We start from the raw sequence: 24656 nt of genomic DNA, 5'->3' as shown, positions 1-24656 counted from the left end.
TAAAAAATGGCATTTCTTCCCCTTCTCCCGGGGGCAGTAAGTTCTTATTACTGTATATTCTCCCATTTATTTTACTTTTACTTTTACTGTTTTTGCATGATATTTTTATTTTGTCTCATTTTACATCTGTTTTGAAAGCTCTGCACTATTTTTTGTGTATAAAATATTCCCTGTATAAGTCCGCCTTGTTGCTGTAAAGAATTCATAGCCTGAACGTGTGATCGCATGTGAGCAGAACGTATATACGTGGATGGCGCAACGTTTATGGCTTACGTCAAAGTCGGTGGTGGCAGCTGGTGTTTGGGGTGTTTGGTCTGTGCGTGTTTGGGGGTGATCTACGCTCACTCTGTGGCCTGAGTGTGTGGTGTGCGCGGAGTGAGAGCTTGGAGGTAGTCTGGCCCCTGGCAGACCCATTCCTGGTCGCGAGACATGACAGTACGTACGTGACAGTGTTCTTTTCCTAAATCTTTATGGTTCAACTATCTGTCCTGCATTCCACCGACTGAGCCACATTCATACCCTTGAATTCTGTGCACCTACTATAGCCCTGGCAAATCAATCCCTCCCTGCTTTATTTGGGGTGAGTTCTGGGAGAGAGGTAATGCGCGAAGACCAACCTCAGACTCTTACCTGCTTCTTACGACCACCTAGGTACAGCACCTACTGTACTTATAGACTTTGTCAGTGAGCAGAAGGTGGGCCTTTAAAAGTCTATAGGAATGCCTAGACAGGATAGCCCTCTATCCAACAGGGGTTACAGAAGGAAAAGAACACATAGAAAGATCTCATTTCTATTCCTGTGGCCTTATGATCCACAGGTTTCACTTTGAAACTCCATTGTGCACTTACAAACTTCCTGCTGCAAACATTATTACAGGCCGCTGTGGAGCCTTTCATGGCTGTGTCGATGGATGGGTCTACATATAGTTTCCCCACTATAAGGACCTACTATATATCTGTGATCCCAATCTTTCCACCAAACAGCACTACACACATTCACATTTTCCACTCACACACACATCAAGATTCCCAGGAAAGACTCTGGAGCCGGGACAGTCTCAAAATAACCAGCCAGATAGTGTGACAGGAAAAGAGGGAGCACTCACCAAGAAATGGTATGACTTACTGCGTTTTAAGTGACTGCATCGAGTTCGGTCACGAACTGGCATCCCTCCTTGGGTCTCATCAGCTCCCTGGTTTCAGTACCAAAGAAATGTCAGAATAATTTAACTGGGAATTAGCTGAAAAAGAAGTCACCGGCGGTGAGACAAGTAATGTGCAAAGACTAGAGCGTCAAATAATCAAGTCTGAGGGAGGTCCTCTCAGTCCCTTTATTTATAACAAGAGAGAAGATCACACGGTTCTGATTACTGGAAGACACTCAGGGGTTGGCCACTAACAAATATACAGAAAAACAAAATAATAGATAAGCTAAATATACATAAATGTAATGGCAAATGACTAAGACTGCATGTAACAGGTATACATATATACACTCAGTCTAAATAAGGCACAGTATGCTGGATAAGTAATCCATGGCTGATACCTGATTAACTTGTCATTATACTACAAGCTTTGCAATTATGATTCTTATTTTAATATGACTTCTCTTAAGTGTGACTTCTCATGTTTAACAAGATGTGATTTTTGTGTAAAACATTTCCTACATTCTGAACATGAATATGGCTTCTCTCCCGTGTGGATTCTCTCGTGTATTATAAGATGTGATTTATCTCGAAAGCATTTCCCGCATTCTGAACATGAATACGGCTTCTCTCCTATGTGACAACTCTGATGTATTTTAAGACTTGATTTATGCGTAAAACATTTCCCACATTTTAAACATGGATATAACTTCTCTCCTGTGTGAATTCTCTCATGTCTAGCAAGATTTGATTTATTTCTAAAACATTTTTCACATTCTGGACATGAATATGGCTTCTCTCCTGTGTGACTTCTCTCATGTTTAATAAGATTGGATTTATCTCTAAAACATTTCCCACATTCTGGACATGAATACGGCTTCTCTCCTGTGTGACTTCTGTTATGTTTAATAAGATTTGATTTGTTTCTAAAACTTTTCCCACATTCTAAACATGAATATGGCTTCTCCCCTGTGTGACTTCTCTTATGTATAACAAGATTTGATTTATACATAAAACATTTCTCACACTCTGGACATGAATATGGCTTCTCTCCTGTGTGGCTTCTCTTGTGCATTTTAAGATTTGATTTATCTCTAAAACATTTCCCACATTCTGAACATGAATATGGCTCCTCTCCTGTGTGGATTCTCTTATGTATTATAAGCTGTGCTTTAAGCACATAACATTTCCCACATTCCAGGCATGAATACGGCTTCTCTCCTGTATGGCTTCTCTCATGTATTTTAAGACCCGATTTATCTCTAAAACTTTTCCCACATTCTGGGCATGAATATGGCTTCTCTCCTGTGTGGTTTTTCTCAGGCAGTTTAAGATTTGACTTTTCTGTAAAACATTTCCCAGATTCTGAACTAGAATATGGCTCTTCTCCGGTGTGACATCGCTTATGTCTAACAAGATCTGATTTATTTGTAAAACATTTCCCACATTCTGAACATATAAATGGCTTCTCTCCTGTGTGAATTCTCTCATGCATTATAAGTTGTGATTTAAAGATAAAGCCTTTCCCACATTCTGGGCAAGAATATAGCTTCTTTCCTGTGTGGATTCGTTCATGTTTAACAAAATCTGATCGCCTTGTAAAACATTTTCCACATTCTGAACATGAATACAGCTGCTCTCCTGTGTGAATTCTTTGATGTTTATCAAGATTTGATTTACATATAAAACATTTTCCACATTCCGAACATGAAAATGGCCTCTCTCCTGTGTGATTTCTCTCATGTATAACAAGAAATGATTTTCTTGGAAAACATTTCCCACATTCAGGACATGAATATTTCTTCTCTACTGTGTGGATTCTCTTATGTGCAACAAAATTGGATCTCCTTGTAAAGCATTTCCCACTTTCTGAACATGAATGCAGATTCTCTCCAGTGTGAAGTCTTCTGTGTTTGACAAGGACTGATCTGCATGAATACTGTTTCCCACATTCATCACACTGAAACCTTTCACCCCCATTCTGCCTGGTACTTGTGGTAGCAATCTGTGATTGGTCAGCAGGTTCCTCATGATTATGTGATAGATCTGTACTGTGAGGTCCTGGGTGTACATTACGGGTAGTGAGGATTTCTCCTGAAGAGCGCTGTACGATACCTTCATCATCTACTTTATAATGGAGAGATAATATGATGTTCTTACTGGGATTTCCTGTAAGGATTAAAAATGGATTTCGTGACTTTTAAAGCAAAAAAGACAACAATTTATTACATTTCTATGAGGCTGGAAACACAAGTGATGGTTTTCTGCAGTTTTAAAATAACAGAATTGGATATAGCAGGATAGAGAAATCATTCCTTTATGTGTCCTACTTCTGTATAATCCACTTCTGGGTTTGTCATTGATATATCGAGCTAAGCAGGAGCGAACAACTTCAGATCAAACCAGAGTATTTTCAGGTTAGTTTCGGACGAATCCACTAAAACGGTGCGCAGCGCCATGCATATGTCGGAGGGAATAAAATCAGTAAAGGGGAGAAGAATGGGTCTCGCATGACGCAGAGTGGAGGGGGGAGGCTTGCCCTGATTGGCTCCCAGGCTGACAGACAGTCTGGATGAGCCAATTAGTGCTGCAACAGGCAGGGAGGAGCCTTAGCAGAACGTCATTCTGTGCTGGGCTGTGAAGGAGTGTGGATGGGTGTTACAATCATGGATAGTCCAAAATCAATCAAGCTTATTGTTAGGGAGAGTAAATCGAAAGGCTAGGTTTCCAAAGAAGAATTGTGTGTGTTGTGTAGAACAGGGACAGGCAGGGCAGCTGACAGACAGGGAAAGAGAGGGCAGGACCTGTGGCTGTGCCTGATATCAGAAGTGCAGATCCTGCAGAGCAGCTACCTGCAAGCAAGCTGCATACATACATGATTACTGCAACAATACCTAAGGTGTGACAGCAATCTACCAGTGTGTATTAAGGTGAAATTGAGCATTAAGCCTCAAGTTTACGTATATTCAGTTTCCACACAGTCACAGGGAAGTAAATTTGGTGCTACGACTGGATCCATGATATCACAGCACCTCACATGCTGCACAACACTCGAGAGCTTGTGGAATGGGGAGTGTGCAGTGGAATATCCACTGGGGAGGCTGATGTCCAAATGGCATGTGAGGCAAGTCTTGGATCAATAAAAGCCGGCTCTACGTGCGGATAAAGACAGATTCTAATAAAACACCAACAGCAGTAACAACGCATTTCAGACCAGAAAACATGCATCCTCAGGTCAGTCTACAAAACGCGTTGCTTTATCACTTCCATAAAATAGTTCTTCCATGGCAGCTGTTCGGTTTTAACTTTCATTGGCCTTTATCCACGAGCAGCTCTAGGGAACTTCCTTCAAATGCCATTATCACAGTACTTAAAAGGGGCTTTGTGACAAAACCGATTCTACATTTTTCAAACCAGCACCTGGATCTGAATACGTTTGTGCTCAGTTTAAATCTTCAATTGTCACCAGCCATATCTTCTGTTAGAAGCTGTGGGAGTTACATGGAGAGAGCAGTAGCAGAAAGGACACGCCGCCTGAGCTGCCTGGCTGAAGATAATTGGAGCACTGAATGTGAAGACCTCTGGATCCATGTGAGGTACAGGGCTGGTATTGTCATGTACTATATGTGTCTGATGCCAATCATGGCATATTCTCTTTAAGAACGGCATTACTAACACCTATTATAGGAGTTTAGGGGAGCCTTCAGACCATGCAGTGGGGGGATTACCATAGAAAGCTTCTCTATAGAGACAGGCCAGTACATCCACGAGGCTCAAAGATGCAGCAGGATCTAATCTATCCCCATCATATCTCTATAGACTCGTGTACGGCGTGTATCATCTGCAGCTGTGGAGCCTGGATTACCCCGGGCGATTTTTCAGCAGATGATCACTAACGAGTGTTCATATGAATGCCGCTTAGCGATCATCTTGCAGTGTAATAATACTGCAGCCAACTACCCGATGAGCGAGCATCATCGGGCAATCCAAATCTGTTGACATGTTAAAGAATTATCATTTGGAGGCTGCAGATTATGGTGTCTAATAATGATCTACCTCCGACAAACTACTATACAGGATGGGGACAAGCGATGGCATAGTGATTGCTCCTCCCTTTACTGAGGAGGAGATCGCTGCATGCAATAGCAGTGATCTCCTCTGCTAGCAAGCAGGCCATTGCCAGGAAGGAACGCTCCTCCCGACAATCATATAGCCTTAAAGGGAGCCTGTCACCAGTTTTATGGTGTCCTGACTAAGGGCAACATAAATAAGTGACTGATTCGCCTAGCAAAATGCTGGGTCACTTTATTTAACCCCTTAAGGACTCAGCCCTATTTCACCTTAAGGACTTGGCCATTTTTTGCAAATCTGACCAGAGTCCCTTTAAGTGCTGATAACTTTAAAACGCTTTGACTTATCCAGGCCATTCTGAGATAGTTTTTCCGTCACATATTGTACTTCATGACACCGGTAAAATGAAGTAAAAAAATATCTTTTTTATTTATAAAAAAATACCAAATTTACCCAAAATTTTTTTAAAAATTGCAAATTTCCAAGTTTCAATTTCTCTACTTCTATAATACATAGTAATACCTCCAAAAATAGTTATTACTTTACATTCCCCATATGTCTACTTCATGTTTGGATCATTTTGGGAATGATATTTTATTTTTTGAGGATGTTACAAGGCTTAGAAGTTTAGAAGCAAATCTTGAAATTTTTCAGAAATTTTCAAAAACCCAATTTTTAGTGACCAGTTCAGGTCTGAAGTCACTTTGTGAGGCTTACATAATAGAAACCACCCAAAAATGACCCCATTCTAGAAACTACACCCCTCAAGGTATTCAAAACTGATTTTACAAACTTTTTTAACCCTTTAGGTGTTCCACAAGAGTTAATGGCAAATGGTGTTAAAATTTCAGAATTTAGATTTTTGGGAAAATTTTCCATTTTAATCCATTTTTTCCAGTAACAAAGCAAGGGTTAACAGCCAAACAAAATGCTATATTTATTGCCTCGATTCTTTAGTTTGCAGAAACACCCCATATGTGGTCGTAAACTACTGTACGGGCACACAGTAAGACGTAGAGTGAAAGGTGCGCCGTATGGTTTTTGGAAGGCAGATTTTGCTGGACTGGTTTTTTGACACCATGTCCCATTTGAAGCCCCCCTGATGCACCCCTAGAGTAGAAACTCCATAAAAGTGACCCCATCTAAGAAACTACACCCCTCAAGGTATTCAAAACTGATTTTACAAACTTTGTTAGCCCTTTAGGTGTTGCACAAGATTTAATGGAAAATAGAGATACAATTTCAAAATTTCACTTTTTTGGCAGATTTTCCATTTTAATATTTTTTTTCCAGTTACAAAGCAAGGGTTAACAGCCAAACCAAACTCAATATTTATGGCCCTGATTCTGTAGTTTACAGAAACACCCCATATGTGGTCGTAAACCGCTGTACGGGCACACGGCAGGGCGCAGAAGAAAAGGAATGCCATACGGTTTTTGGAAGGCAGATTTTGCTGGACTGTTTTTTTACACCATTCCCATTTGAAGCCCCCCTGATGCACCCCTAGAGTAGAAACTCCAAAAAAGTTACCCCATTTTAGAAACTACAGGATAGGGTGGCAGTTTTGTTCGTACTAGTTTAGGGTACATATGATTTTTAGTTGCTCTATATTACACTTTTTGTGAGGCAAGAAATAGCTTTTTTGGCACCGTTTTTTTTTTGTAATTTACAACATTCATCTGACAGGTTAGATTATGTGGTATTTTTATAGAGCAGGTTGTCACGGATGCGGCAATACCTAATATGTATACAATTTTTTTATTTATGTAAGTTTTACACAATGATTTCATTTTTGAAACAAAAAAAATCATGTTTTAGTGTTTCCATAGTCTAAGCCATAGTTTTTTCAGTTTTTGGGCGATTATCTTGGGTAGGGTATGATTTTTGCGGGATGAGATGACGGTTTGATTGGTACTATTTTGGCGTACATGCGACTTTTTTGATCACTTTTATTACCTTTTTTTGGGAAGTAAATTGCTTTTTTTACACCGTTTTTATTTTTATTTTTTTACGAAAAACGGACAGAGTAACAGGTGCAAATCCACAACCAATGGTAGAAAACAAATTGGTTTATTCAGGACAACGCGTTTCGGGGTGCATGACCCCTTTATCAAGTCTACAGAAAGAAATGTATCGATCACATACATGAACTTCGGTGAAAATAAATAAGTGTGGATAATAAACCGTAGCGAGAGTAAATATGCATATACATGTATAAAAGAGTAGATGCGTAAATCTGCATTCGAATAATGAATTAGATTAAATGGAGATATTAAAAATATAAATATATACATATATCCTGGGAACACTTACTGATAAAAATATATATATATATATGTATATAGAGACATGGTGAGAGATAAAATAATATGATAATAATATAATAATAAAAATACAGTAGTCTCAAGGGGATTCATTGGAGGCATCTTGGACGTTGGCATTGGAATATGCGCCTATCACTGGCTGTCTACTGAGAACGTTATGTTTTGATGTCAAGACTTTGTGGCCATAGTGGCATAATTTTGGCCGTGTGTAAGGTGCATTTTGGTTCTTGGGGAGGCGCAGGAAGAATATGGGAGAGAGGGGAACACTTGGTAAAATGTAAGGTATAAAAATGGAATTGGGATAGAGTGTGGTTGAGAATATAAATGTATATATCTATATGTATGTATGTAAATAGCAAAAGGTAATGGGGAGGTGTGATGAGTGAAATTGATAAAGTTTGGGTGAATAAGTAATACCTGGGTCCCAAATGGTGGGGGACAGGGTAGAATGTGTGTCCAGGATGAGCGAGATAAGTTAGCATATTGAAGAGGAGGTGCTGGCTTGCATGGAGGTAACTGACCTGGTGGATCACAGTGGAGCCGCTCGGATCCCAGCACGTGGGGTGTCCGGAGCGATCGATTCACAAAAAAGGCGCGCACTGTCAGTGTTTTTGAAGGGGCCGGCGTTGGATCGCTGGACACGTGGGGTGGGCGGGGCTGTGGTGGTGACGCTGGTCGGAGGGCAGGTGGAGGCGGGGCATGGTGCTGCCGGAGTTGGCGCGCTCATCGCATGGGGTGGGCGGAGCTGCGAAAGTGATGCAGGCTGGAGGGCGGGCGGGGAGCAGGGACGGCGAGAGGCACTGGCGGTGGGCGGGTGCTTTGTTGGTGACGCTAGCTCAGGGGGCGGGGCGAGGCGCTGCCGGCATCTCGGCTCTGATGGTGCGTCGTGGGGAGGGTGGAGCAGCCAGGGGGCTGGCCGGGGAGTGGAGGGGGGAGAAGGGAAAGTGGGTGACGGGAGGGACCGCTGGGGGATGAATGTATGCTGTGAATTTTACTTGTTTGGTGTAAAATGATGGACTTGTGTCCTGCTGAAGTCAATTAAATAATTTCCGTCACTTGTGTCCTGCTGGAGTGGATTAAATATTACGGTCATGCAAGTATAAGTATATGGGGAAATGATTACTAGCCAAGGGGCGTGGGTGAAGGGATGTGTATATATATATATATATATGTGTATGTATATATATACATACATATATATATATATCTGCAGGGTCCAGGGGGCGGGGATTTAAATGTCATGTATGTGTTATTAGGGTGTGGGGTGAAGTGTTGGCGTGGTGGAGTGGAGATTGGATGTGTGTGTGTGGTGGTGGGGTGTGGGATGGGACGATTATTTGATGAATTGGGAAAAAGGTATATTAAATTCGGGGTAATGGTGTGGGGGGAAGGGTTACATGGCGGTGGGATGGGGGTGATTCGCTGAAGTGGAATGCCAAGACGAAAGAAAGGGGGGGGGGATGGGAAGTCAAGGGGGGGGGAAAGAAGGAAAAAGGAAAGGGAATTAAAGACAAGAGGGGGAGGAAAAACAGGTTTTTAGAGTCAGAAGCACCTGTTCTCTAGACTCTCGTTGAGACCATAAGGTTCTAGCGTCTGCAATTTGAAAATCCAGAACATCTCCCTTTTTTGGAGTGTTCTGAATCTATCTGGGCAGGTTTCGTTAATGGATTTGATCGGTGTGATGTGGAGTTTGGCAGGGTCTTTGTCGTGACGCGATAAGAAGTGTCTTGAAACGCTATGCTTCTGGAATCCGTGTACGATGTTCCACCGATGTTTATTTAGGCGTTCCCTGAGTGTCTGTATGGTTCGACCCACATATTGCAGTCCGCATTCACATTCCGCCAGATATACTACAAATGAGGAGGAGCAGTTCATGAAGCTCTTTATTTGGAACTCTTCTCCTGTGGCATTGCTTCTGAATTTTTTTGTTCGGTTGGCGATACTCATGCAGCATTTGCATTGAGCGTGACTGCATTTGTAACTTCCTATTAAATCTGGGAAAAAGGCTGGAGTGGTTGTTGCTGTGGGGTTTTTATTTTTCAGTTTGCTGGGGGCTAGTATGTTTTTCAATGTCCTCGCCCTTCTGAAGATAATCTGGGGTTTGGCCAGAATGGTTTCTTTGAGAAAGGGGTCATTTTTTAGGATGTTCCAGTGTTTTGAGAGGATGTTCCTCAGGACATCGTGATTTGAATTGAACGTGGTGATGAAGGAGGATTTGAATTTGGTTGTTGCCTCTGGTTCCTTGGTTTTGTCCTTCTTCGTCAGGCACTCCTCCTGGCTTTGTATGCTGGCTCGTTTGAAGGCGCCGTTAATAATCCCTCTGGGGTATTTTTTACTGGTGAATCTTGAGCATAAGATCTGACTCTGTGAGACGAAGTCCTCCGTGGTGGTACAGTTTCTTCTTAGTCTTTCGAACTGGCTGAAGGGAATGTTGTCTTTCCATTTTTTGTGGTGTGCACTTTTGTAGTCGAGGTAGCTGTTGCTATCTACTTTTTTGAAGAAAGTTTTGGACATTATTGTTGTATCGCTGTGGTAGAGAGTCAGATCTAAGTATTCGACCGAGGTGATTGAACTGTTTGCTGTGAGACTGAGGTTCCACGTATTTGTGTTGAGATGAGAAATGAAAGCGTTAGCCTCTTCTGCGGTTCCTTTCCATATGAGGATCAGGTCGTAAATGTACCTTTTATAGAAGACTATCTTTTCTTTCCACAGGTGTTCGCTGTAGATAAATTCCTCCTCAAAGCGGCCCATATACAAGTTCGCAAAGCTTGGTGCGAATCGTGTCCCCATCGCGGTGCCATTCTGTTGTTTGTAGATCTTGCCCTCAAAGGAAAATACATTGTGTTTTAAAATGAAGTTGATTGCATCCAGGATAAAGGTTTTGTGTGTCTTGGAGAGGAGACTGTCTGTCTCTAAATAAAAGCCTGTTGTTTTGATTCCCATTTCGTGGGGGATGTTGGAATAGAGGGCTACCACATCCAAGGTGAGCCAGCTATACGAGGGGTCCCAGGTGATCTCTTTGAGTAGTGTGATTAGTTGAGTGGAGTCCTGTAGGAAGGAGGGGAGATTCAGAACATATTTTTGTAGGAAAATATCTACGTAATGGGACAAATTGCTTGTGAGTGAATTTATCCCAGAGATGATGGGTCTTCCGGGTGGGTTTTTGTCATTTTTGTGGATTTTTGGTAGATAATAAAACAATGCTGTATTGGGGTGGTCTATTGTAATGTATTCTTTCTCCTTTTTTGTGAGAATGTGGTCTTCTTCAGCTTGTTTCAGCAATTTGTCCAGATTCTTTTTGTCGTCGGATAACGGATTGTGGGGGAGAGGTTTGTAATATAGTGCATCTTCCAGAATTCTGTTAGCTTCTTTGATGTAGTCTTCTTTGTTCAGTAATATGATTCCTCCGCCTTTGTCTGCATTTCGAATGACCAGAGAGTCGTTACTGTTGAGTTCTTTTACTGCCTGCTTTTCTTCTTTTGTTAGGTTTTTCTTTGTTTTGGTGTTCACATTAATTTTTCTCATGTCGTCAGATACTAATGAGAAAAAGGTGTTGATATGGTTCCCTCTACGGTGGATGGGGTTAAACGTCGATCTTGGTTTTAAACCTGTATGGGTAGTGGGCGAAGAAACTGGATCTGGTGGGCTGTTTGCTGTTTTCTTGTTTTGATGGTGTTTGGCTTCAATGGTGAAATGTCTCTGTAGGGTGACATTCCTAATGAAGGTGTTCAGATCCACAAACAGTTCGAATTCATTAAATTTCTCTGCTGGGCAGAATGATAGGCATTTTTGTAGTACTGAAGTTTGTGCGGCATTGAGGCTGAATTTGGAGAGATTGAAAATTTTTACCGTTGTGTGATTTTGTTCCTCTTTGGATCTTGGTGGTTCTGTGTGTTCGCTTTCTTGGTTCTTCCCTCGCTTTTTGCTTCTGTTTGCGGCTCCTCCTCTCCATCCTCTGCGGCATTTTTTCTTTTTTGGCCCTTCAGTTTTTTTGGAGCTGGTTTGAAAAAATCCGTGATTGTTGTGGTATTGCCTGCAGGTTGTCTTAGGGTGTATGTCGCTTCCGGGGTCAGTGCCCCGGGTAGCGGTAAAAAAGACACCGAGTGGTTTTCTGTTAGATTGAGGGGTGTGGAAGAGGATTCTGAAAGACTTTCGTCGTGGGTAGTGAGTAATGATTCCTCGAATATGATAGAGTGGTTCTCGGCGGGGGGTGGGGTTGAGAGCACTGATGGGAAAAAGGTAGGGGGAAGGTTCAGTGGACAGCCTTGGGGGAGGCTGGAGGGGGAGAAAGGTGGAGACTGAGATGGGGGATGGGGGGATTTGGTAGATGTCGGGGACTCGGTACTGGAAACATGAGCGAGAGATGTCACAGTATCCGGGTTTGGTGGGAATAGCGTGCGAAGGGAACTGGTGTCAGGAGCAGGTGAGTGGGTGGTATTGATGGGGGTGGGATTGCTTTTTCTTGGGAAGTTACGTGTTGGTGGGGGGCGGGATTTTGTGGTTGGCGCCGGAGAATGTGGTCCCAACCCTCGGGTGGACGATAGCTATGAAATCTGGTGTAAGTGTGGGGGTGGCGGCCATGTGGTTTGGCATGAGTGTGGTGAGGGACCGGGTGGATCTCAGTTGCCATAAGTGGGGTGGGTCGATGTTTGGCGGTGGGGTCGATTTTGGGCTTGTCTTTGAGCCAAAATTTTATGTACCATTGAGAAAATCATGTCTATCTCTAGCTAGTTTGGAGGATTTTTTTGTAATGATTTCCCGTTCATGTTGGAGTAGTCTGCCTGTGATCAGTCTGTCATATTTGATGTAGTCGGTATGTTTATTGTGTTGAATTAACAGACTGGTTTGTGAGTGGATCTGTTCCTTGAGTGAGCTGCATAGGGAATCACGTTTGGCGCTTAGACGTCTTAACAACCGCCTTGAGCAGTCTAATAGAAAATTGTCCCAATCGTGTGTAAATTCCACATCATTTTTGAAGGGACTTTCAAGTCTCAGGCGTAAACCGCGTGGAACCAGGGATTCCTTGAGGTACACCTCGAGAAGGATCCAATCAAGGTGATGTTGGATCTCTTCTGTGAGTAGATTTTCTAGCTGGAAGAAAAGACTGGCTAGATCTTTAGAGCTGATGGTCGATTCCGAAGGTGGAGCTTCTTGTGTGGGCGACTTCGCAGCTGTTCTGTTGCCGTTGTCTGTTGCCCATATTTGTGTCAACTTTTGTCGTTCCACTAAGCGGTAATCACAGTAATCCATTGGTTTGGCTCTACCGCGGTAATTGCACTGTGTCCGAGACCTAGAGCGGCCGTATCTCAGAGTCAGTAGTGAGTTACTAACTCTTTACCTGAGTGACTCAGGAGAATACAGCGGTTGTAGACAAAAAAAAAAAAGGAAAGAGAAGGCGCTCGTAAAGGATGATTTCCCCTTTCAGACGGGAGGTAATATGCTCACCTGTTAGAGTTGCACCAATTGGGTGCAACTACAATGAGAGTTGAGTACTCGTGAGGGTTGGTTGGTGCCGCCGGCTTTGTCCCTTCGGTCGGTGCCGAACCGCCGAATGGGTGAGTATGGGAACTGTGGGTTTGGTGGACCAAGAAAGTCCAAGAAAAACGGACAGAGTAACAGGCGCAAATCCACAACCAATGGTAGAAAACAAATTGGTTTATTCAGGACAACGCGTTTCGGGGTGCATGACCCCTTTATCAAGTCTACAGAAAGAAATGTATCGATCACATACATGAACTTCGGTGAAAATAAGTGTGGATAATAAACCGTAGCGAGAGTAAATATGCATATACATGTATAAAAGAGTAGATGCGTAAATCTGCATTCGAATAATAAATTAGATTAAATTGAGATATTAAAAATATATATATATGTATATAGAGACATGGTGAGACATTGAAAAACATACTAGCCCCCAGCAAACTGAAAAAGAAAAACCCCACAGCAACAACCACTCCAGCCTTTTTCCCAGATTTAATAGGAAGTTACAAATGCAGTCACGCTCAATGCAAATGCTGCATGAGTATCGCCAACCGAACAAAAAAAATTCAGAAGCAATGCCACAGGAGAAGAGTTCCAAATAAAGAGCTTCATGAACTGCTCCTCCTCATTTGTAGTATATCTGGCGGAATGTGAATGCGGACTGCAATATGTGGGTCGAACCATACAGACACTCAGGGAACGCCTAAATAAACATCGGTGGAACATCGTACACGGATTCCAGAAGCATAGCGTTTCAAGACACTTCTTATCGCGTCACGACAAAGACCCTGCCAAACTCCACATCACACCGATCAAATCCATTAACGAAACCTGCCCAGATAGATTCAGAACACTCCAAAAAAGGGAGATGTTCTGGATTTTCAAATTTCAGACGCTAGAACCTTATGGTCTCAACGAGAGTCTAGAGAACAGGTGCTTCTGACTCTAAAAACCTGTTTTTCCTCCCCCTCTTGTCTTTAATTCCCTTTCCTTTTTCCTTCTTTCCCCCCCCCCTTGACTTCCCATCCCCCCCCCCCCTTTCTTTCGTCTTGGCATTCCACTTCAGCGAATCACCCCCATCCCACCGCCATGTAACCCTTCCCCCCACACCATTACCCCGAATTTAATATACCTTTTTCCCAATTCATCAAATAATCGTCCCATCCCACACCCCACCACCACACACACACATCCAATCTCCACTCCACCACGCCAACACTTCACCCCACACCCTACTAACACATACATGACATTTAAATCCCCGCCCCCTGGACCCTGCAGATATATATATATATGTATGTATATATATACATACACATATATATATATATATATACACATCCCTTCACCCACGCCCCTTGGCTAGTAATCATTTCCCCATATACTTATACTTGCATGACCGTAATATTTAATCCACTCCAGCAGGACACAAGTGACGGAAATTATTTAATTGACTTCAGCAGGACACAAGTCCATCATTTTACACCAAACAAGTAAAATTCACAGCATACATTCATCCCCCAGCGGTCCCTCCCGTCACCCACTTTCCCTTCTCCCCCCTCCACTCCCCGGCCAGCCCCCTGGCTGCTCCACCCTCCCCACGACGCACCATCAGAGCCGAGATGCCGGCAGCGCCTCGCCCCGCCCCCTGAGCTAGCGTCACCAACAAAGCACCCGCCCACCACCAGTGCCTCTCGCCGTCCCTGCTCCCCGCCCGCCCTCCAGCCTGCATCACTTTCGCAGCTCCGCCCACCCCATGCGATGATCGCGCCAACTCCGGCAGCACCATGCCCCGCCTCCACCTGCCCTCTGGCCAGCGTCACCAATACCGCCTACCTCCAGTACCTCTCGCCATCCCCGCCCTCCCTCCGCCCTCCGACCAGCGTCACCACCACAGCCCCGCCCACCCCACGTGTCCAGCGATCCAACGCCGGCCCCTTCAAAAACACTGACAGTGCGCGCCTTTTTTGTGAATCGATCGCTCCGGACACCCCACGTGCTGGGATACGAGCGGCTCCACTGTGATCCACCAGGTCAGTTACCTCCATGCAAGCCAGCACCTCCTCTTCAATATGCTAACTTATCTCGCTCATCCTGGACACACATTCTACCCTGTCCCCCACCATTTGGGACCCAGGTATTACTTATTCACCCAAACTTTATCAATTTCACTCATCACACCTCCCCATTACCTTTTGCTATTTCCATACATACATATAGACATATACATTTATATCCTCAGCCACACTCTATCCCAATTACATTTTTATACCTTACATTTTACCAAGTGTTCCCCTCTCTCCCATACAGGGCCGGTACAAGGCAGGGGCCGAAGGAGCGGGTGCCCTGGGCGCTACCATTTGCGGACAGGAGGGGGGCGCAGGTGAAGTGCCAGCAGTGTACAGCTTTACTGTACCACATTAGCCAAGCGCCACTTGCTGTGCTGAGTGCGCTCCTGCACCCGCCTACACCGTCCACACCAGCCATGTCAGCACTGCTCCTTCTCTCCCCCTATGAATTTTGTGCCGACTGTGCTCCTGGCTCGGGCTCCCTTTCCTCCTCTGCGTTTCCTCGCCCCCCCCCCCCCCCATGGAGGATTCATTTGGTTGATACCACCGGCGTGCGCCGTGTGACGTCACGCGGCTCACGCCGGAGGCGAGGTGTGAGGTGAGAGAGGGAGGACTCGCGCAGCCTACAGGGAGCTGTGTCGGCGCGTGAAGCCACGAGGAGCCTGCCTTCACTAGCTGCTACTCACACACAGACTGTAAAAAGTAAGAAAATAATGTAATACAAATAACAAACTAATTTTTTTATTTAAAAAATTATGGTCATCTCAGTCTAATCCCCCCCCCCCGGGGGGGGGGGGGGGGTTGGACTGAGATGATCATTCGCCCTGGGCACCAAATGGCCTTGTCCCAGCCCTGCTCCCATATTCTTCCTGCGCCTCCCCAAGAACCAAAATGCACCTTACACACGGCCAAAATTATGCCACTATGGCCACAAAGTCTTGACATCAAAACATAACGTTCTCAGTAGACAGCCAGTGATAGGCGCATATTCCAATGCCAACGTCCAAGATGCCTCCAATGAATCCCCTTGAGACTACTGTATTTTTATTATTATTATATTATTATCATATTATTTTATCTCTCACCATGTCTCTATATACATATATATATATTTTTTTTATCAGTAAGTGTTCTCAGGATATATGTATATATTTATATATTTTTAATATCTCCATTTAATCTAATTCATTATTCGAATGCAGATTTACGCATCTACTCTTTTATACATGTATATGCATATTTACTCTCGCTACGGTTTATTATCCACACTTATTTATTTTCACCGAAGTTCATGTATGTGATCGATACATTTCTTTCTGTAGACTTGATAAAGGGGTCATGCACCCCGAAACGCGTTGTCCTGAATAAACCAATTTGTTTTCTACCATTGGTTGTGGATTTGCGCCTGTTACTCTGTCCGTTTTTTTTGGACTTTCTTGGTCCACCAAACCCACAGTTCCCATACTCACCCATTCGGCGGTTCGGCACCGACCGAAGGGTGTTTGGACAAAGCCGGCGGCACCAACCAACCCTCACGAGTACTCAACTCTCATTGTAGTTGCACCCAATCGGTGCAACTCTAACAGGTGAGCATATTACCTCCCGTCTGAAAGGGGAAATCATCCTTTACATATTCACCCTATGAGCGCCTTCTCTTCTTTTTTTTTTTGTCTACAACCGCTTCATATAAGATAGGGCCAGGGGCTATCCATAGTACTCAGTATATTGGGCAGACTAGATGGGCCAAATGGTTCTTATCTGCCGACACATTCTAGGTTTCTATGTTTCTATGTATATAATTAGATTATAATCAAATATCCACATGACAGGTCTGAAATGCGTCGGCCGGTCGGATCACAAGTAATGGATTTTGAAGTTTAGTCCAAACAGAACAGGTTAATGGGCTCTACAGCAACGTCCTTCTCATGAACTCCAGACTACACCCACCATCCATCACCGGGATATCCAATGAAAGCTCAGAGTCCAAGAGTCCAAGTCATATCCACACGCCACAGATGAAGAAAATACACTCCCCAATGTAAATCCGGCACTCCATCATAGGGGGGAGCAGGTTATGCCCCGTTATGTACCCGATTGTGGAGATGGATTTACATGGGCGAGTGCCGGGAACAGATTCTACAGGCCCTACCCAACAATCTTCTGCATACAATCAGGACTTTATCTCTGCGCTTCTTCTGCTTTATATCTATGTAAAGTCTAATCTCTGACTGCTCTGTGACAAGTGGATCCCCTGCACAGCGGAGCCCTGAGCTGACCGATTACAAGGGGGTGACAGAGCGGACAATGGTCGGAAATTAGGAAGTCCATTCCCAGTCACTGCTGTTCATCATCTGCATCATCGTTACTACGATCATTCCTCCCCATACAGCTCTATTATTTCTCAGCACTGCACCCACTTTACACAGAGAGATGTGCGGCCAATAAATGACGTTAATATGCGCCGGATGAATATACAATAACACCAAGGAGTGACTGCAGCATCTTTACACCGGGCAATTATCAGGAACAGGCGATCGGACAAACACTCATTCCTGATGATTACCTCCATCCTCAGCCTTAATGTAACTCCAAGATGGGACCTCTGAATCCACCTTCTCCATCCAGTATCACATACCTGTGGTCACATGGGCTGGAAGGTCCTCCTCCGCCTCACTCTTACACGGGGGATCGCCCATCATCCGCTCTTCTTCATCCTCCACTTTAATATCAATCAGATCTTCCCCCTGATTTGTCATCTGTAACAATTCAGTACAATACAGCAGACAGGTGGGAAATCTAACAGATCCACATAAGAGACCCCCACCATCTATAACCCCTCTATGACTGCAGGACCACATATATAGATGTGTATAGGGCCCAGCTCCATCTACCTGATGGTTCTCTGGGAGCTTCTCCTCTGGACAGTCCTGGGAATACAGAGGACAGGGACAACTCTCGGGGGGATTTCCTTCTATGAGTCCATCTGTGGAGACACACAGGGACAGGAGAGATCATTACATGTGATGATGAGATGATGGGAGTAGTATCCAGGTGACCCTGACATGACAGCCCCCCTCCTTACACTGCTGATCGCCCCATAAATCCGTCTCCTCTTCTGCTTCATCTTTCACCTCAACCTTAATATCAATCAGATTTTCATCCTAAACCAGAAAAATGTAGAATGATCTTTGGTTCAATCACTTTCTGGTCAAATGTTGGTGAGACTTCAGCTCCATCTACCTGATGGTTCTCTGGGAGCTTCTCCTCTGGACAGTCCTGCAAATACATGGGACCGGGACATCTCTCAAAGGGATTTCTTTCTATGAGTCCATCTGTAGAAAACACACAGGGACAGGAGAGATCATTACATGTGATGATGAGATGATGGGAGTAGTATCCGGTTGATCCTGACATGACAGTCCTCCCCCTTACACTGCTGATCGGTCCATAAATCCGTCTCCTCTTCTGCTTCATCTTTAACCTCAACCTTAATATCAATCAGATTTTCATCCTAAACCAGAAAAATGTAGAATGATCTTTGGTTCAATCACTTTCTGGTCAGGTTCTGGGGGAGACCTCAGCTCCATCTACCTGATGGTTCTCTGAGAACTTCTCCTCTGGACAGTCCTGAGAATACAGAGGACGGGGACATCTCTCTGAAGGATTTCTCCTCCTGGATCCATCTGTGGAGACACAAGCACACAGTGACTGAAAACATGGCCTCCTGTAGATCTGTCTATGGATCAGACACTTCTCTCAGCTCCTTCACCTCTAGGTTTAGTGATCGGGGCCTAGATAACAATGTACAAACATAAAAGAAACGCTTTGCACAGCTCACAAGAAAGTGAATAGAGGTTCATAAATCCCCTGGTTAATTCAGGTAGCACGGATCAATCCCTGGGCTGTGGATTGAGAATGACTTCAAAAGAAAAACTTGACTGATCCAGCTCCTTATCGACAAAATCTAACTTTTAATGTAATATATTAAAATCTCCATGACGTCCTCCGGCAATGTAATGTGTGTTATCAAAGCTAAAAGTAGGATCAAGGGGAAAGCCATTCAAAACCAAAAGCAACCAGTGGAGTAAAAGTAAAAAGCATGACCACATCCTGAGGGAATGCCCACTGCTGACTATCTGCATGTAATCACGTTATTATAAGCATAGCCCTAAAGCGAGACATGCGTGTCTGAAGTATGTGGAGAATATTCATGTGCTATCAAGGAGACGTTTCAACCTTCTACTGCTGTAAATACAATGTAGACAACGCAATGTGCCGTAGAATATATTGACCGAACAGAGGGAAGCTGCCTGTAAAACCCTGCCAAGGGATAAACCTTAGTGCAGCCATATGTGAGCGGTACAACATGTGTACAGAAGAGAACTATACTGAAGCAGGACTGTATGGACAGTCTGAACGTGACACACGAACCCTATTGTAAATAAGAGAAGGAAAGTTTGCGAGAAACACACTAGTGCACTAGCCTCCATTTTGTATTTCCTTCCCTCTGTGACCAACTGGATTCCTCATCTCTCATGATTTCTACTCATGCTCCCACTGGTGATTGTGCTGTACTGGCAAGTAGGGAACTGCGGAGGAAATCTGAGAAGGTGCCTTCCAGAGATACTGTTCATGAGCGCGTATCTATTCAGAATATTTCCTGTTGTCATGCATTTCTAATTGGCACCTTTACATTCAGCACATAAGACGGGTGAACCCTCACCAGGCCATGGACAACAAACCGACTGAATGGGCCACATCAAGGAGAGAATCCATTGCACACAGCAAAGTGTCTGTGTATTTGATTCTTAGGGTGCATTTTAACGGCCCAAGAATCGGGCAGATTATCGGGAACAACTGTTCCTACAAACGGCCATTACCAACAATCTGGCAATGTAAATGTGCCGCCGATCACCTGATGAATGAGCAAAACGCTTGTTCATCTTGTGATCCTGTCGTTCATGCAGGCACCAACAATCATGGCTTCTCGGCAGCAGATTGTGCGGTCTAAAGAGCGATCTGCTCCCCAGAAACAATGATTCTGTATGATGACGAGCTATGGCAATAGTGACCCCTCGTTCTCATACTGTGAAGGAGATCGCTGCATGCAAATGTGTCTCCTCCTGTCCTCCCTTTCTCTTCTCTCATGTAACATATATAAAGGTCTCCGTCGTGTCCTCCCTTTCTCTTCTTCTCTCATGTAACATATATAAAGGTCTCCGTCATGTCCTTCCTTTCTCTTCTTCTCTCATGTAACATATATAAAGGTCTCCGTCGTGTCCTCCCTTTCTCTTCTTCTCTCATGTAACATATATAAAGGTCTCCGTCGTGTCCTCCCTTTCTCCTCTTCTCTCCTGTAACATATATAAAGGTCTCCGTCCTGTCCTCCCTTTCTCTTCTTCTCTCATGTAACATATATAAAGGTCTCCGTCATGTCCTCCCTTTCTCTTCTTCTCTCATGTAACATATATAAAGGTCTCCGTCGTGTCCTCCCTTTCTCTTCTTTTCTCATGTAACATATATAAAAGGTCTCCGTTGTGTCCTCTCTTTCTCTTCTTCTCTTATGTAACATATATAAAGGTCTCCGTCGTGTCCTCCCTTTCTCTTCTTCTCTCATGTAACATATATAAAGGTCTCCGTCCTGTCCTCCCTTTCTCTTCTTCTCTCATGTAACATATATAAAGGTCTCCGTCATGTCCTCTTCTCTTCTTCTCTCATGTAACATATATAAAGGTCTCCGTCATGTCCTCCCTTTCTCTTCTTCCCTCATGTAACATATATAAAGGTCTCCGTCGTGTCCTCCCTTTCTCTTCTTCTCTCATGTAACATATATAAAGGTCTCCGTCGTGTCCTCCCTTTCTCCTCTTCTCTCATGTAACATATATAAAGGTCTCCGTCGTGTCCTCCCTTTCTCTTCTCTCATGTAACATATATAGCGGTCTCCGTCGTGTCCTCCCTTTCTCTTCTCTCATGTAACATATATAAAGGTCTGTCATGTCCTCCCTTTCTCCTCTTCTTTCATGTAACATATATAAAGGTCTGTCATGTCCTCCCTTTCTCTTCTTCTCTCATGTAACATATATAAAGGTCTCCGTCGTGTCCTTCCTTTCTCTTCTCCCCCCATGTAACATATATAAAGGTCTCCGTCGTGTCCTCCCTTTCTCTTCTTCTCTCATGTAACATATATAAAGGTCTGTCATGTCCTCCCTTTCTCTTCTTCTCTCATGTAACATATATAAAGGTCTCCGTCCTGTCCTCCCTTTCTCCTCTTCTCTCATGTAACATATATAAAGGTCTCCGTCCTGTCCTCCCTTTCTCTTCTCTCATGTAACGTATATAAAGGTCTCCGTCGTGTCCTCCCTTTCTTTTCTTCTCTCATGTAACATATATAAAAGGTCTCCGTTGTGTCCTCCCTTTCTCCTCTTCTCTTATGTAACATATATAAAGGTTTCCGTCCTGTCCTCTGTCACGGCCATGCCCATGACCGTGACTCCTTTACCGCATGCAGTTGCCTGCGGTTTTGTATGGGTGTTCAACCACGGGTGAGGGCCGCTTGTCTGTGGCCTCACTTGTGGTTGCCGCGGGCAACCAGTGTTGTATTTTGCAGCAGAGCAGCCTGAGCGTCGCTAGGCAGCTTGCTGCCCTGGCATGCGGTCTCACCTAGCAACCTTTATCTTAGGTGTGTGTATGTTATGCACGTTGTATGTATTCTGTGCACTTCCCATTTATGTGTCTTTCCCTTCTGTGGTACTGGAAGGGTTAACTTCCTTCCCAGTGTGTGTGTGATGTCACTGGGTGTGTCCAACCCTTGGGTGTGGCCACTTGGGCTTATATAGACCCTCTCTCTAGCAGGGCTCAGTAGGTTGCTTCAGTCTTGCTAGCTGAAGCAGCCTCCTGTGTTTTCCATCCGTCTGTGAGAGCCACCACTGTGGTCATAAGTTTAATGTCTCATTAAGTTTATGTTTAGCTAAGTCTGTGTTATGTTTTCCTGTACTATTTAGTGCTGCCATGTATCTGGGTTCCGGTGTGTGGATGAGTTTGTGCTGACGTCTGTCTGCTATTTGTGGACTTCAGCTTTCCTGCACACGGATCCAGTCAGCAGGGCTGTGGCAGGTGGCTGGAACTAGTGCAGCACCTGCCATATACATAGGCTGTTTATGTTTCCCCTTTTCCAGCAGCTTGGCCGTTGAGACTCCTGCTCCTCCGTGCTTAGGAGGAGTGGGTTGTCTTACTCAGCTCCTAGCTTAGGGCCATCTTGAGGGCTAGCAGGGACTTCTAGGTTCCGGAGCATGAGCCCTCCTACCATCAAGGTTGGCTCATGTAGCTAGGAGTCAGGGTCAGGTTAGGGATGCGTTTAGGAGGTGACCTGCTCCCTAATCCTGTCTTCTTGGTCAAGCAGCAATAACATCATCTGGCTTCACACGGCTGAGGATTTCCCACATCCTCAGCCGTGACATCCTCCCTTTCTCTTCTTCTCTCATGTAACACATATATAAAGGTCTCCGTCCTGTCCTCCCTTTCTCTTCTTCTCTCATGTAACACATATATAAAGGTCTCCGTCGTGTCCTCCTTTTCTCTTCTTCTCTCCTGTAACATATATAAAGGTCTCCGTCGTGTCCTCCCTTTCTCCTCTTCTCTTATGTAACATATATAAAAGGTCTCCATCATGTCCTCCCTTTCTTTTCTTCTCTCATGTAACATATATAAAGGTCTCCGTCATGTCCTCCTTTTCTCTTCTTCTCTCCTGTAACATATATAACGGTCTCCGTCATGTCCTCCCTGCACCCATTTTATTTTATCAATGGTTTTTTTTTGTAGGTGGGGGTCTCCAGAACTGGACACAGTATTCCAGATGTGGTTGGCGCTTTATACAGCGGGATAAGTATTCCAGATGTCTCGCTCTATACGGCGGGATTACAATCTCTCTCTTCCTACTAGTTATACCTTTGGCTATACAGCCAAGCCTCCTGCCTTCTTTCCCTGCTGCCTATCTGCACTGTGCACTCATTTCGTAAGCTGTCTGACATCCGGACACCTAAATCCTTCTCTTCTGAAGTCCAAACAACACTCTGGAATCTATCCAACAGCCAACCCCGGATCCACTGGACTATTCAAGGAGGAAGTCCAATCTTCAGTAATTCATCCATCAGCTCGTTATGTGGACCTGTATCAAAGGGTTTGCTAAAATCCAGGTAGACAATATCCACGGCATCTCCTTCATCCAACACTTTTGTGACAGTCAAAGAAAATCAATAAGATTAGTTTGACATGATCGTCTCTCAGTAAAGCCCTGTTGTTTTGGGTCCAAAAAGGAGTTGGGTTTTCGGTGGTCAATTATCTTTTTATTTAGGAGGCTTTCCATTATTTTACTACTACAGATGTGAAGCTCACTGGTCTGTAGTTTCCAGCCTTCTCTCTGCTCCCCTTCTTGTGGATGGGGACAACACTGGCCATTCTCCAATCTTCAGGAACATCACCTGTTAAGAGGGACTGGTTAAACAAATTCGTTACAAGAGAAAAAAATCACAGACTGTAGTCCATCTGGACCCATGGCCTTGTTTGTTTTTAAGAGTTAAGCAAATCACCTATAACAACAGCCTCCAAAAACACTGGGGCTCCTCTCTTACAACTACTGGGACTGCCCTGCCCATACAAATCATGATTTTGAGGGATGCCTACTGAAAATACTGAACAGAAGGAACTATTTGAGTGCTCAGCGACAGCCTCATCCCCATCAACAGAGTTATTTCCCCAATTTCAAATTTTAGTAATCCCACTGTTTTTCTTTCTATCACTAGTATACCTGAAGAAGTTTTTATCTCCTTTCTTAACAGATTTGGCCGTTTCTTCTTCCTTTGATGCCTTGGCGACCTTGATAATATGTTTGGCCTCCTTATGTCTAACTTTATACAGCTTTCTTCAGCTACACTTCTTGAGTCTTTATACTTCCCGTCAGGGTCACGACTTAGACTTAGGATGTCAGCCTAAAGGATCAATCTTCCACACTGCTACTTTGAGCCACAGAGTTACGCTAAATCTTCTCCCTTCAGCTATTGGACATCCACATCAAAGGAAAATAATCTGCCACCACTTGTCATATTAGGCGGAAAAATGCCTTAAACTAGGTAACTCCAATGACCTGCTCTCTCTAGCACTCACAGAAGTAACACACAAACATACAAAATACTTCTCCTGAGGTTGTGAAATCATTTAGAGCACAAAGAATACAGTTATCACAAGGTAAAGATACAAGGACATACAAGAAAAATAACGGAAAATAAAGTGGCCTGAATGGGAGGAAATGCTCAAAAACTCCAAACACTGTGGCGTGTTTATAACCGGGGGAGCAATTCCCCCGCATGTGATCCGTTGCTAACGGCAATCCCTAAGCAAAAATGCATCCAATGGAGGACGTCGGCAGCGGAGCACATGCACCACAAAGGCATCCTACACAAGATGGGATAATGTGTGGATGCAAATATAAAAATACATAAATCACTGCGAAAGGTGCCCCACAATGATATGCACCTGACAACATGGGCTAATCCCTCAGGCTGATGTTAAGA

General features: G+C 44.1%; 1 protein-coding gene across 1 annotated transcript in view; it reads right to left on the bottom strand.

Annotated features, from left to right (window-relative positions):
- Positions 1-1317: 1317 nt before the first annotated feature.
- The window catches only part of LOC120990596 (zinc finger protein 260-like), a 41222-nt gene continuing 17883 nt past the window's right edge, over positions 1318-24656 (bottom strand). Inside the window, exons 4-8 of the mRNA XM_040419515.1 lie at positions 18682-18773; positions 18523-18601; positions 18331-18422; positions 17726-17846; positions 1318-3314 (exon numbers count right to left, since the gene is read on the bottom strand). Coding sequence (XP_040275449.1) covers positions 1591-3314; positions 17726-17846; positions 18331-18422; positions 18523-18601; positions 18682-18773 — 2108 coding nt within the window. The 3' untranslated portion in view covers positions 1318-1590. The remainder of the gene's footprint in view (positions 3315-17725; positions 17847-18330; positions 18423-18522; positions 18602-18681; positions 18774-24656) is intronic.

The sequence above is a fragment of the Bufo bufo genome, chromosome 2 (genome assembly GCF_905171765.1).
Source record: "Bufo bufo chromosome 2, aBufBuf1.1, whole genome shotgun sequence".
Classification (NCBI taxonomy): Eukaryota; Metazoa; Chordata; class Amphibia; order Anura; family Bufonidae; genus Bufo; species Bufo bufo.
The sequence above is the reverse complement of the archived record's forward strand: the minus strand, read 5'-3'. Positions and strand labels throughout refer to the sequence as shown.